This window comes from Malaya genurostris, chromosome 3 (assembly GCF_030247185.1).
Source record: "Malaya genurostris strain Urasoe2022 chromosome 3, Malgen_1.1, whole genome shotgun sequence".
NCBI lineage: Eukaryota > Metazoa > Arthropoda > Insecta > Diptera > Culicidae > Malaya > Malaya genurostris.
Window position 1 is genome coordinate 303,567,964 of NC_080572.1, and position 15,920 is coordinate 303,583,883.

Here is a 15,920-nt window from a genome sequence, read left to right on the forward strand (position 1 = left end):
CACGGATTTCACAGTTATTAAATAGTTGTATTCGTATTTTGTAATCTATTTTACTCGTTAAATATTGGTCAAATTCGAAAACTAACACAAGGCGGGTCTAGGTGAGACGTAGAGTATACTTAAGACGTATTGTAATTCTTCTCTGTTTTAATGTTTTTTCGCCTCCCCTGGGAATGGCGTGTAACTTATCCAACTCTGTCGGTCTATTTAGACATCTGTCCAAAAGATTAGATAAATGTTTGGCTAAAAACACTGCAGTTACGTAGCATCATAGTTTGTTTGATATGATTTTAAAGTGCTGATATAAAATGTACATGCAATACCGATATTATGCAGTAAACATTCTTTCAGTGCTGACGAATTTCGCGCTAACTCGAAAAAATGTTGGCAGTACCCTCTCAGATTTGAATGAAACTTTCTGAAAATGTAGAGTTTGTCACAAAATGCCACTTTGCATACTTCGTTTTCTAGATGTAGAATTGATCTAGACTGTTTTTTGTAAAGAGTCAACCTTTTTTTACCTATTTTTTTCAAAAAGATAAAGTGGAAAAACGACAAATCCTACGAAAAAGCTTTGTACTAGTGATTTTTACAAAAACTGTCAAATTATTGAATAACAGAAAAAAAATATTGAAAAGAAGTCCTTAACGAATCCTACAGTGAAAAAATTGACTTTAAAAATTTAAAATCGATTCAGAAAAAAATCATTTTTGATTTAAATAAAATTTTGTCCCATTTAACACACGGACTGAAAAGTCCCGGGTCTAACAAAGAGAACACGATTTTTTTGGTTCGAAATTCAATTTATTCATCAACATCCATCAAAAGCAACGCAATCATTCCAGCGCCGCTCCATCATTTCAATACCACTTTTGTAGAACGATTTTACTTTTACCTCTAAGTAGACCTCAGATTCAGCGATAATCTCCTTATTCGTACGAAATTTCTTACCGGCGAGCTTTTTTTCAGGTCTGCGAACAGCCAGTAGTCGCTGAGAGCCAAATCTGACGAATACTGTGGATGTGGGAGCAATACGAAGTTTAATTCATGTAGTTTTGCCAGTTTTTTGATTGACTTGTGACAAGATGCGTTGTCTCGATGAAACAATTTTTGCCTTTCTCATATAGAAAGGTTATGCAATCACTTGAAAACCCGACTAGTGAAAACTAGTGTCATATACCATTCGACTCAGTTCATCGAACTGAGCAATGTCTGTGTGTGTGTGTGTGTGTGTGTGTGTGTGTCAAAAAATCTCACCAGGTTTTCTCGGAGATGGCTGAACCGATTTTGACAAACTAGGATTCAAATGAAAGGTCTCGTGGTCCCATACGAAATTCCTGAATTTCATCCGGATCCGACTTCCGGTTCCGGAATTATAGGGTGAAGTGTGTTCAATATTGTACACCGTCACTTAAACCGGCGAAGCAAAAAACGTGAAAATTTTTCTAAACTGGTCTCAAAACTACACAAATCGATAGTCATTATCAGTAGGCAACTAAACAAACCGATTCCGGCTATCCTGGTTCCCGGTATCCGGTTCCGGAAGTACCGGAAATAGTGGTCATATATACCAAAATGGATCTCACTCACTTTTCTCAGCGATGGTTTGACCGATTTCCACAAACTTAGATTCAAATGGAAGGTGTTCCGGTCTAATACGGAATTCCTGAATTTCATCCGGATCCGACTTCCGTTTCTGGAATTATAGGGTGCGTACTAGAAGAGTTTGTGTGTCATGTTAGTTGGTGGCCGTACGAACCGACTTTGATTATACCGGTTCTCGGGTTCTGGTGCCGGAAGTGCATATAATAGTGAACCCATTTCGTTTTCTTAAGGATGACTTACGCAATCAAAGCACTGTTTTATTCTGTATGTTATGCATAAACAATCACTTGGTTTCTTTCAAAAATCGAAGAGAAAATTTTTGAATAGAATACCACAATATTATATGTACATGAGAAAGGCATCATTACACCACTAGGTGGATTAAAACAGGTTTTTCCTTTGCCATATGTGGTCGTTTCTTGCCAATCGCAGCCTTCAAACGCTCCAACAACGCTATATTCACATTTAATGGTATTTCCTTTCTCAAGATTGTCGATAAATATTGCACCATGCACTACCGAGACCTTTCCAGCCGATTGTTGTGCTTTCGGGCGCTTTGAGCGAGGTTCACCAGTTGCTGTACACTCAGATAACGATCGTTTTTATTCCGGCTTGGATCCATGTTTCATCCATTGTCACATATCGACACAAAAATTCCGCTTTGTTACGTTTAAACATGGCCAAACATTGCTCGTAATCATCAACACGTTCTCGTTTTTGGTCAAAAGTGAGCAAACGCGGCCCCTACTTTGAACAGAGCTTTGTCGTAGTCAAATACTCATGCAATATAGAGCCAACACGTTCCTTTGATATCTTTATGATGTTAGCTTATTCATGCAATTTCACTTTTCGATTATTCAAAACAATTTTGTTGTTTCTGATGGAGCGGAGTCTCCGAAACACTTCAAGCCATTGCTTCGCTTGAACGGTATTTTTCCCATCAAGAAGCAGTGTACAATTAAAACACGAAATTTTTTTAGAACCGGATCAATAAGCGTTTTGTAGATAATAGCCCAAATACCCGAACACGTCAACCAGCTCGATGTCATAGAAGTTTTTAAAATATACGTGGAAGGGTGCGTCTCTCATGCACTTTGATTTCAACACATTTATAACGGGTGGCAACTAAAATTTTGGAATTTTTTCGAGGCCTGTATGCTCACCAACAAACGAGCTCAGAAAGAACTAAGAGTGTGTATGTGTTAGCATTCTGCTAGTATTTTCTGTTTTGTTCATGCTTGTTTAGTTTTGCTCAAAATGCCGTCGAAACACGAAGTATTTCGCGAGCGCATTGTAACAGATCGGCTGAAAAGTTTGTATCGTTTCTATGAGAGGGCGCCACTAGAATTAAATCCATACCATTTTCAGTTAGTACCAACCTTCAATAGATACGTGTATAAATTTGACAGCTGTCTGATTATTAGTTTGTGAGATATTGCATTTTGAGTGAAGCTACTTTTGTTATTGTGAAAAAAAAGGAAAAAAAGGAATTTCGTGTGTTGATGAAATACTACTTTTTGATGGAAAAAAGTGCCGCCGATACCAAAAATTGGCTTGATGAGTGTTATCCAGACTCTGCACCGGGCGAAGCAACAATTCGTAAGTGGTTTGCAAAATTTCGTACTGGTCTTATGAGCACCGAAGACGATGAACGCAGTGGACGTTCAAAAGAGGCTGTTACCGATGAAAACGTGAAAAAAATCCACAAAATGATTTTCAATGACCGTAAAGTGAAGTTGATCGAGATAGCTGACACCCTAAAGATATCAAAGGAACGTGTTGGACATATTATTCACGAATATTTGGATATGAGAAAGCTTTGTGCAAAATGGGTGCCGCGTGAGCTCACAATCGATCAAAAACAACAACGAAAACCATGCTGAAATTGAACGAATTGGGCTTCGAATTGCTCCCTCATCCACCGTATTCTCCAGATTTAGCCCCCAGTGACTTTTTCCTGTTCTCAGACCTCAAGAGAATGCTCGCTGGTAAAAAATTTAGAAGCAATGAAGAGGTAATCGCTGAATCTGAGGCCTATTTTGAGGCAAAGGCAAATCGTACTACAAAAATGGTATCGAAAAGTTGGAAGATCGCTATAATCGCTGTATCGCCTCTGACGGCAATTATGTTGAATAATAAAAACGAATTTTGGCAAAAAAAATGTGTGTTTCTATTAAACGATACGAACTTTTCAGCCGAACTGTTACAGTTCTACGAACTGCACAGAAATCTCGGCAAATTGTATACTGTACAACATTTTAAAAGCAAAAATGTTGCGGCTTCGATAGTTTACAATATCTTAAGATGCCCAACAACTGCTCGTAAGGAAGGTAGTGGAAGACCAGCCAAAATTATGGACGCAAAAGCACTTTGTTCTCTTTCTCGTGCCTTCAACAACAAGGTTTCAAATGGATGCCGCAAAAAAGTTCCATTGTTCTCACCAGTACATCTGCAAAACATTGAAAACACTCGGAATAAAGTACCGAAAGAAGACACGAGCCCCGGGATATACTGACGCACAGATTTCAACGCTGAAATTCCAATGCCGTTGTTTGATTAAAAATTATTCCGGAAAAAGTTTTGTTTTGGACGACGAAAGTTTCGAAGACGCAGATTCCCGCAAACGATCGATACTATTCAACGGATAGTTCTACTGTACATCCGAACATAAAATATAAGTTTAAACCTAAGTTTGAACAGAAAGTGATGCTGTACATTGTCATTTCCGAGAAAGGCATCTCTAAGCCATGGTTCAAGCCATCTGGGTTGGCAATCAATCAAGATGTGTACCAGAACGAATGTTTGTAGAAAGTTTTGATCCTGTTTTTTTTCAAAAACATCATACTGATGGACAATACGTGTTTCGGCGGGAAAAAGCGTCATCGCATTGCGTCAAAAAACACAATTGTTCCTGAATACCCATTCGATCCCATTTGTACCCAAAAACCACAACCCGATAAATCTACCTCAGTGTCGCCTAATCGAATATTTCTTCGAGGTTTTGAGCTCCTTGGTGTACAAAAATAACTGGATAGCCACGAATTGCTAACAGTTGATTGGTAGAATCAAGAGATGCATTCGCAAAGTTGACATAAAGGCCGTAGTACAACGCTCCTGTTCCGACATCAAACGGAAGCTTCGCCGAACATCCGATTACGGAGCGTTTTTTAAATGTTTTACGGAGCGTTTTCTAATTTTTTTCAACAATGAACAATGTATCTTTAATTTCAATAAATCAGATCTTCTCCGAGTATGTTTGTCTTGACAGCTTGAGAAAGAAATTAGTCAGCCCGATACGCCTAGCTTTGGTTTTCCAGTCCGATGTATGTTTCCATCATCTTCTCAAAGTTACGTGTCACGCTTGGTTTGACCCCACAAATTCCTTAGCTATTAGTGAGAGACGAACTTTTCCGTGCAAAACATTGTCTTCTGACCAATTCTCGTTTTAGTAAAATTGTGTAAACAACTTCAACGCTGCGCAATTTTAGAACGAATTTAATACTTCATTTGGTCAACATGTTTACCAATTAACTAATTACACTCTCGCGCTCAACCAATCACACTTGAAGAACTATCAGCAGTTGATTGGAAACTATTGATCCATACAAAGGCTTGATAAATAATTGATTGCAGTTCCTAGCGATGAGCTGACCAAAGCACTCCGAACCTGACAGCTACTACCAGTAATATTTATTCATTAATCACTTTGACATACGTAACGGTAGAACGACACCTAAAGATCGGAATGGCGGCTGATTTTTCGGATTTACTGAGACTGAGAGATAAGAGTCTCTAGAGCGAACATGTCACCAGTGAGCCGTTGTTTAGCAAGCATCTAATCTCAAGCGACATACTTCGTTCAGTGACACAATCTCTTTTGCTGGCAACTGTATCCAAATATCATTTAATTTAGAGTATCGCGATCGACTGCAACAGTTGGAATCCCTCAAACAGGTTTTGTGCTAAATTTGTTATTCAATATGATATATTTTTCTTTCCTATCGTTTTAAAAAATTGCCGCTGTGTACAAATTTAGTTCATCCAAAAAGAGAAATACTACAGCTGTTAAAACTAGTTTCGAGAAAAAGTTCCTTTCAATGATTCAGAATTTAATACAGAAAAAAATCTACGTCGTCCTTGGCTTCACGAACTCAAAACTGAATCCGATATTTGTTCTCCCCTCGTGTCAAGCTACTTCCCCTCCGTTGGCCGGAAGTACTGGATCCTGCATTGCCAAAACCAGATTTCGCATCCGTCATCGGTTTCGGCGGAAGGGAAGCCGTAGTTTGTTGTCCGATAGCCGAGGTAGCCGAAGCAGTAACGGCCGCATGAAGAATACTGGCACTAGGCAAGGTAGTAGTTTTATGTTGTTGTTGTTGCGGAAGCTTCGAAGTCGTACTCGGGCTCAGTTTGTTGTTGAAAAACGGTGACTGTTGATAGTTGATTGTCGTCGGTGATTGTGGCGAGGGTGGATTCACTGATGACTTCGTGGATTCCGCCGATGTCGACGGTTGATGGTGAATGAATCGAGGTGGTGTTCGGCCGTGGTGAAGGTGATTGTGATGATGATAAACAAGCGATGGTTGCGGATTAACGCCTCCTCCTCCGCTGTTGTTCGAATGAATTGGGCTCGAGCGAGAGATTTGGTTAGAGTTGTTGGAATTGTTCGATCCACTGGAGGCCGAATTTAACGAATCACGCGAACCTTTGACAGTGGCTGAGCTTAACTTGCGAACATTTGGCAGTAGAGAGCGCTTCATGGTTGCAGTGTCCAGGGAGCTTTTGCGCATTTGAGGACTTTGCTCTTCAAGTCTTTGATAGTTCTTCGTGGAAGTGTAGTCCGGTTTCGAGAATTCACAACTATTGGCAGTGGTGTTGCTAGACTTGGAACCGAACACGAACTTACTATCATTTTTCATTGGCACCAGTGATGTGTTGCCTACTGAACCGTAGTTTTTCGACTTCAAAGCGCCATAATCTTTTGCTAGTTGGAAGGTGTCCTTCATTTCCAGATAGCTTTTCCCGGGGGAAAATTCCCTTTTGCCGAATGCTCCTCCTCCGTTGGTGGCTCTCTTCAAACTGGATGTCTTCAGCTCGTAATCTTTCTGGGCGTCCGTTTTGAGTGGTGTTTCCGCTCGCTTTTTGCCTTCCGAATCACTCAAACGACCATATTCGATCTTACGCGGAGGTTTCAAACTCCGGGGTGGCCGCGGAAGAGCACTCGGAGGCAAGGACGAACCGCGATCTTTTCGTTGAGGCAGAATTCCTCCGGCTTGCTGTGCAATATTCGACAATATCTTAGGAACCTGTGTTGGGATCGGAAAAAATGTGACTTGAATGTTTGTTTGTTCTCTTGTCTCGTAACTAACCTTATTTCCTCCAATATTACTGATATCAGTCATGTTCTGGCCGCATGTTTGCGTCACGTGTGCCAAATTGCTCAGTTGATTACTACGTAGCTTTTGCGAGCAGCGTCCTTGCTTTTCCAGTAACATCATGTCCTCGGGTTTCGTTGCTCCTCCGCTAGCACCCGAACCAACTGCACCACTAGCGCTACTTTCCTGCTCACGTCGATCTTGTCTTTCTCGATCCCGCTGATCGATGTTAGCAAGATTCTGGAAATTCGAAAACGCGTTATTAAACCAAGCTTGACACACATTCAATAAACTTGATTACCTGCAGGAAACTATCGCTGTTATTCGTTGACAATACCGAAACCTCATCCGAAAGAAGTGGCTGAATTGGTTTTTTCGTTGTTAGGCTTGGAAAGCAGCACAGACCTCTCTGTTCAAGTAATGCAGAATACAGGTTAGCTTTAGTTATCGATCGAATATAATTTCTAGCAGTGTCACTTTTGGCAATGTTAATGAAAACAACATTTAAACTACGGAACAACGTGTACTTACAAACATGCGCCTAATTGATGTATTTAGTAGTTTTCATGGATCTTAGACAAAAACAAGAAAAATACGAATTTGTATCGTGACAATTTTTTTACTCGTTAGTATAATCTCCATCTAGAGCGATACACTTGACCCATCGGTCCTCCCATATTTTGATGATTTGTCAAGACCTTCAAAATAGGTTTCCTTTTCTGCAGTGACCCCAATCACTGGGGGCCAGGTCTGAAGAATACAAACAAACAGCGGCAATTTTTTAAACGATAGGAAAGAATAATATATCACATTGAAAAACAAATTTAGCACAAAACCTGCTCTCATGTTCTCAGATTACATGCTCTATATTTGTGTTCTTTATATCCCGCCTGATCGCATCAATGATATGTCCCTGTTTGATCAGCATTTGAACTGTTCACCGTGGTCAAACCGAACTTTGAAGCGTTTTAAACGAGCACTGCTTTAAGCACTGACGAGCCGAAGGCGAAACGCAAAGAAAGTTGAAACTAAATATGTGCTTTTTTGCACAAAACAAAAAACCCCTAAATGTTTTAAACGAGCCAAACGATGCGCTTTGAGGAATTTCACCAAAAAGCCTACTCTTCATTCTAGATCTTATTATCTGTTCCACAACAATCGTTATAAACGATTGAATAAATCGCTTCACTGTGCCTTTGAATGTCGCATTCAGAAGAACCTTAAATCCCACCCTAAAAGGTTTTGGAATCACGTTAATGAACAAAGAATGGAATCAGGGTTACCTAATCATATGTCACTCGGTACTCTGCAATCAACGACCCCGCGTGATATCTGTGATCTCTTTGGCAAACACTTCAGCAGCGTTTTCTGTGAAGAAAATCTGGCTAGTAATAACAACTTCGAAGCTGCCAACAATGTTCCTTTGCGCCCCCCGTTGGTCCCCATCCCATTATTACCATAGATATGGTGAAAGCTTCCTTAACTAAACTGAAAAGATCATCAAGCGCTGGACCTGATGGAATACCCTCCATTATTCTTAAGAATTGCTCGGAAAGTCTACAGGTTCCTTTGATGATATTATTCAATATTTCCTTGCGCTCAGAATTTTTCCTAATTCATGGAAGAAATCGTTCATCTTTCCTGTATTTAAAAAAGGTGATAAAAGTAATATATCAAATTACCGCGGAATTGCTGCATTATGTACTGTATCTAAGCTTTTTGAAATAATCGTTTTGGATTTCATTACCCACAACTGCTCTAGCTACATATCAACTCAACACGGTTTTATGCCAAAACGATTCACATCTACAAACCTGATATGTTATACATCCTACGTAATTCAGTCGCTACAGGCGCGACAGCAGGTTGACGCCATACATACAGACTTCTCCGCTGCTTTTGATAAAATAAATCACCAAATAGCTATTGCTAAACTGAACAGACTTGGATTCAATTAATCATTTTTGAAATGGTTGCATTCGTACCTGATTGGTCGTAGTATGATAACTAAAATCGGAGACTGTACAGCTGCACCTTTTCGAGCTAACTCGGGTGTACCTCAAGGCAGTCATCTTGGACCCTTTTTATTCTTACTCTATCTGAACGATTTGAACCATTCGATGCAATGCTTGAAATTATCTTTCGCCGACGATTTTAAATTGTTCCATCTTATTAAAGATCACGAAGATGCCAGATTCCTACAAAAACAGTTGGATATTTTTTCCAACTGGTGCGACCTCAATAGAATGGTATTAAACCCATCTAAATGTTCCGTGATCTTTTTTACTCACAAAAGCACAACCATAGTTTTTAACTATACTATTTCCGGAACTATCCTCAAGCGAGAATCGACTGAAAAGGACCTGGGAGTTATTTTGTCCCGGGTTGTCGGTTCAATGCATAGGAGGGTGGTCTTACAAGCAAGCTGTCGTATGTTCGAGCTTCGACCTGGAAGGATTCATAGTGTCAGTAGGATCCATAGTACTAGCCATGCAATGATTCTGTACGCTAAGAATCGGCTGCGAAGTCTGTTGAAACAGAAAGGCTAAATTCCACGAAAGGAATGTAATGCCAAGACTTTGCTTTTAGTTCTTTTGGATTCTAAACTTAGTTTCAAACATCACGTCGAGTGTATTATCTCTAAGGCTTCCAAAACACTTGGTTTTATTTTTCGAGTCACAAAGAACTTTAAAAGCATATATTGCTTAAAATTACTACATTGCGCACTGGTTCGTTCTATTCTAGAATACACTTCTGTCGTCTTGGCCCCCTATTATCAACTGGACATCAATCGCATCGAAGCTGTTCAGCGTAAATTTCTTCGCTTTGCTCTTCGTAGTCTTCCTTGGAGAGATCCCAACAACCTCCCAAGCTACCAGAAACGCTGTAAACTGATCGATCTACACCTGTTATCTGTTCGCCGAGATCTCTCCAGGGCAATATTCGTGGCAGATCTGTTGCAATCTCAAATTGATTGCCCCGAATTTTTAGGCAAACTGAATTTAAATATTCATTCGCGATATCTTCGATCTCATCAATTCCTGAGAATTCAAACCGCTCGCACTAATTATGGCTATAATGAACCTTTCTCCAGTATGTGTCGTCTATTCAATCGATGTTCTCATGTATGTATGTTCTCATGATTTTACCCTGTCTCGCAATACCATGCAAAGCCTTGGTATTACATTCCTATAGTGGAATTTGACCTTCTGTTTCAACAGACTTCGCAGCCGATTCAGACTGTACAGAACCAGTGCATGGCTGGTGCTACGATTCTACTGACACTACGAATCCTTCCAGGTCGGGGCTCGAACATACGACAACTGGTTTGTAAGACCAGCGCCCTACGCATTGAACCGCCAACCCGGGACCGCAATACCATAAAACATTTTTTTAAAACACAATCTCAAACGGTCCTTCCAACTCCAATACTTAATTTCTAGATTTAGCTTTAGGGTTAATTTAGTATCTAATACACAAGATTAGTTTAGTGCTCCCTTAGTAAGTCTGCTTCCATTCTCTATCGATTATGCAACCAAGAATAATATTCACCATTAGGTTTGTTTCTAACATCCGCTCGACTCTCTCAATCCCCCGGCTGTCCACCATCTTCTTCGGAACTAACTAGATCTTTATGATGTTACTAACACCATTTGCATCCCCCTTCTTCATCTTTTCACCATCTTTTGAGACAATTAATTTGATCTTTTGCCGCTTTCAACTTCTTTCGAATCGACCCCCGCCCCTTCCCCCATTTCCACCCCTTCGAATCCCTTCGTAATTCCATTTACTACAATATTCACTTCTCTCTTTTTCTCTACTTTTTTCCTGCACTGCTATTATTTACCGCTCTCCGAGGGCCACTCTCTTTGATGTCCAGCATGCCGGACACCCGCCGAGTGTTTGTGACTTGGGGCTTTTCCCGTGGACCCTCACGGACAGCAGGATGCGGCCTTCAACGTCACCGTCCAGTCACTCTTGACCCTCGCCGGGAGTAATTTTACTTTAAACCCTTAGTATTAAGCAGTATACCTATCTGTTGGATCTTTGTAATCTGTTGATATAAAAAGATGAGGAGGTTTTATGCCTGCTGGAGAGAGAGATTGTAAATTTCAGCTCCAGCGGGCTTTTTCCTGCTCCAAATAAAATAAAAATACGGGGGATGGTGGACCGATCCGTACCGCAAATCATTCATTTTTACCATTGCTTTTATGCATGAATGAACTGGTGCAATGATGAAAACTAGAACTCGTTTGGCACGATCAGCTGTTATTCAAACTTTAGTGGATAGATTTCATGAAATTTGATATTGGGCCATCTAGAGGCTTGTTCTCACCAAAAATATACACGGTTCGAAACTATTCACGTCTTTTCTGTGAGAGTTCCGGGACTTTTGATTCCATGTAGTAGTTGAAAAAATCAGTTATCAAATTCATCTTCAATTTTGTCAATAACAATATCAAAGTAATTCGTGTCAACAGATGTACTGATTTTTCGCAATATTGTCTTTAAAATTTAAAATAAAGTAATTTATCGCTAAAAATTCTACTTCAAAATAATTGATTCTACTTAGAATCTAAATTTAGCCTGACACGTTTTGATTTATTTTCGCTGTTCGGTAATTCTTTGATGAAAACTTTCGGTATATATAAGAAAAAAACGTGATTAATCCACCTAGCAGTGAGATGATTCCTTTTTTTATCAATCCGCATGTGTTTTTTACATGGATATTCTTCGGTGTTTTATTCCCCATGACATTATTTTAATGACCGTCGTTTCAAGCGGCAATTTGAGATTTCAATCGTAAATCGGATCAAATCAAATTTAATTGATTCTAAGCGCGTGACAATCGATTGAACATTCAATGAGATGTTGAAGTAAGTTCCACTTTAGAGTTTTTCGCCATTATTTACGATACTCCCAGAGCCGGTATTCAGGAACAAGCATAACCCAAAATGATTCGTATGGCCATAAGTTAATACGCCAAACAATTTATATCTTCTTTATCTGTATAAATTTTAAAAACTCATCATCCTGTAATTCCAGAATCGGATAAAATTTACTAATTTTGTATGGGACCTTAAGTCCTTTAATTTTTGTTTTTGAAGTTCGATTTGGCCTTTTTGAGAAAATAATTGAGCTTTGAGAAACGATTCGATACTGGAACCGGAGTTCTAAAATCGGTGTAGCCGAAATCAGTTACATTCACCTGAGTGTGTAGACATTAGTAATGATTTGTGAAAATTTCTCCGCTGCTGTGAACTGCACCTTCTAAGGGCCATGAATATTTACAAAAGAGCTATAAGCTGCCATTCAACTGTTTAAATTTGCAGATCTGAATTTAAAATCAATTTAGTGCACAGTTCAAACTTTGCACCAAACAAATCGGTATATTTTGCTCCAATGTTTAAGCGAAATACACTGTGCAAACGTCCCGCAGCAGAACTGCTCACAAAAGAACCAGTTATTGTGTTTTTCTGCGTTTAGGCTTGAGGAACGGAGCCTCATATTCGCCATTGACTAGAGCACCAGTTGAATAATGCTGGGTGTAGTTCTACTGTGTTGACGTAGATGGCGATCTGCGCACTCGATGTGTCTCCGTTCATGGCTTATCATAGACTGAAGCTAGCAAACATGCAGCAGGGCCTATTTATAGGTTCGGTTAATTTTCAAGTTTCATGTTGAGACCTTTATGTTCACTATTTAAACAACGTATACGTAATAAACGTGCTATTAAAAACAATCTTACACCTTCTTCCATTCGTTCCTACTCAAACATGGGAAAAGTTAACGCTATCGAAATGTGAAATTTTGAAAATACACCCAGGCGAGTATTGAAAAGAAAGACGTAGTCCTACGTCAAAATTCCACAGACAGATGAAAAAGTATTTTGGTCATTATTCTGTTATGTAATAATTTTGGATGAAAAAAGAGTGGTTTCTTGTGGATGAAAGCAAATGTGATTTAGCAATCTACCGTTAAATGCACTTTGAGATCTTCCACTCGAAATTGTCTCTTAATATTAGCGAAGATTTTCCCAACGTTAAACACCCGCCAAATGACAAATTACTCTGCATTGACAATCTTTTAAGGAATACTGAACAGATATCTAACCGAACATAACTATTATATCAATTCTTCACCTAACCGCTAGGTCGCACACTCTGCATGAAAAAGGGTCTCGTTGGTAGAATGAAATACTATGAAATGAGACGTTTGACACGTGCAACATAGTTGTATTAACCCTTGCATAATAATAGAAATTGTACTTACCCTGTTTCCATATGTTCTGTGCCGTATCCTGCGCTAGTCAAGCACACAAAAACTGTTAATAACAAAAAACTTGAACACATGTTTTCCAAAGGAGCTTGACCAATGGCCGCCCAATCGAAGCAATCCATGGCCATCTGTCTTGCAACATTATGTTTCGACTTTTACACTCAGAAAAAAAACTAAACAAAACAAATGCGATTTTGTTAAGCGCTTGCACTGATTGTGGGTAAAAGCCATTCTATTCTCGTTCTGTTTCGCTTGTATGTCAATCGGGAAATTATATGGAGGAGGTTGAGCTGTCAAATGCACACCAATCAACAAACTAGAAACAATAGGGTAAACAGAAACACCACAAAGCTGCAGCTGTGCAACGGAAGGAGAGGATGAGGTGCGCTCGAGTAATGAAAAAAAAAACGAAAATAAAAACAAAACACACGCAGTTGGTTTTTATTCATTTCAACAATATTTATTCACTATCAAAAAGATTTGTCATTTTGTGTATATTAATTTATGATCATAATATATGTATTTTATGTAAATATAAGCGATTTGTCGGAACCGGCTGCAGGCCTAAAACGTTAGCACTTCTTAACGGATTTAGTCTTTCGGTTAATCTGCTATTTACTTTACGTAAACGGGGTTCTCATGCATGATTTCTGTACTCGATTGTGTCGAATTTCTGAAGGCACTTACTAGGTAGGATTGTTATTCTTACATTAAGAAGAAAAAAAAAACAGACATCCAAATCCAACAGTTTATATTGTGTGTGTGTGTTAAAGCCTTGCGTTCGTAAAGTGGGTGTACTCAATGAAAAAGTAGTACTCCGGTACTATTCAGAATATTGTTAGAAAATGAATCAATCAGTTAGTAAAAAATGAATGATTTTTTTGTCGATCTGTACTGCCTCTAATTGACTATGAGCTATCTCACTGCATTATTTGGGTTAATTTTACTTAGAATTTTACAAATCTAGTCAAATTCTAAATTAATCCATCTACTAACTTTCTGAACATTACGAAGGTGTTTACTTCCAGTTACATCCACCTTACCGACGAGGGTAATAAATTGTTCAGATTAGATGTTTGTTTTCTGTAATTTAAGGCATCTCTGCTTCCTTACTTCCGGCGGCTACGTCTAGATTGTTTGCTTAGTACAGCGTTTATTGCGTCTTATTTACAAATAAATTAGTTCACTTAACCTAAAAAGTTAACAAAAGTAAGCTGTTTGTGTGAGAAATATTATCGTATCGTACACAATTGAGAAGAAACAAATACTAGAACACATTTTTGTTCTTTGTTATATTTTTTTTTTTGAATCTGATTCACAGATGAAAAGATCCCACATTGAATAGCCTTGACTGTGGGGCTATTAGTTGTGCAATCCAGATTTTTCCGATTTAGAGCAAAGGAGAATTCAGCATTTTCTATGTGCGAGTCTTATTTTATCTTTGGTTTTGGTGTTATTTTTTTACATTTATAGTGTAAGGCTCCTGTTTCTTCATTCGTTAAAATAAAGTAAGATTCATCTGTTGCTCTATCGGGGGCTCTTCACTATTGTCTGAAAGTGAGAATTTTTTTCATAGATTGCAAATCAGATCTTTGTGTTATAGAAAAAAAACATTTTTTCATTCCTCAATAGTCACTATCAGTCTCTCGAATTGCCGTCGTTTTTTTGTATCTTCAAAGAATGTTTGATAATGTGCGTAGTGAAACCCTAATCGCTTCTGTCTATTGTATACTTTTGTTCACCCGTACAGAATTTATTTACAAGTAGGACCGGAAAAAATACGGTCTTCAATATATCTAGAGCTCTCGGCGAATGATAGTCACTTTGAATTTTTTTTCATCTTTTCAAGCTATGGAACTCACAGTGTACGGAAGTTAAGGTGACGAAACTAAGCATGCCTTGAAATAAAGGGCTTCGGTCGTTTTGTTCAAATGTGAATTTTAACACATGGCTACTGCGATCTCGATGCTTGTTTCTAAAACAACTGTCACAGTGGTTTAAGTTGAACACAGACTGATAAAACTTAATATCTTTTGAATTTTTCACATCGATTTTTGTTCGTTTGTTCGTAAAGAAAAAAATAAATCAGAAAGAAACTATCATTTGCAAACAAGACGTATTGATCTCTAGCTACTACATAGTTTTGAAGCTGTCGTTAATAATGTTGACTTAGAAAGTTGTATCAACAAAGGTACTGACTGTTAATCGTTCAACTTTTCTGTATGTCATCGGTGTCTGTTTCTGGTGACTTTTGTACAAACTATGGTTCTTCGTTGTTTGCGTCAAAAATTTTGTTCAAACAATGAAGCATTTATATGGAAAGAAATACAACTCAATCCAGTAAAGTGATAGCATTTTGAATCGACTATGTTAATACATAAAATTTGTGAACGTGTTTTCCTTAGACTTAGACTTTCAAATCTAAGTCAAACCTTGGATTTTCAATCAGTTCTTTAAATTAATGAAAATCTAAATTAACGTGCGACTATAGTCTAAAGAGAAACTACCACTTGCTGATGGGAAATGAACCGGAATCCCAAAAAGTGACTTGTGCTGTGTACCATTTTACGAATTGTGTAAAACACAGATATGCAATGAAACAGAGCATAAGAAAAGAATGGTTCAAATCTTGAAATTATAACAAGAAAAACTGGCAACCCC

General features: G+C 38.6%; 1 protein-coding gene across 4 annotated transcripts in view; it reads right to left on the reverse strand.

Moving 5' to 3' along the window:
- Positions 1–5,480: 5,480 nt before the first annotated feature.
- The window catches only part of LOC131439647 (uncharacterized), a 28,540-nt gene continuing 18,100 nt past the window's right edge, over positions 5,481–15,920 (reverse strand). For all 4 annotated transcript variants that reach the window (XM_058610930.1, XM_058610929.1, XM_058610932.1 and 1 more), the window contains exons 8-10: positions 7,282–7,389; positions 6,975–7,220; positions 5,481–6,911 (exon numbers count right to left, since the gene is read on the reverse strand). In XM_058610930.1, coding sequence (XP_058466913.1) covers positions 5,757–6,911; positions 6,975–7,220; positions 7,282–7,389 — 1,509 coding nt within the window. In that variant the 3' untranslated portion in view covers positions 5,481–5,756. The remainder of the gene's footprint in view (positions 6,912–6,974; positions 7,221–7,281; positions 7,390–15,920) is intronic.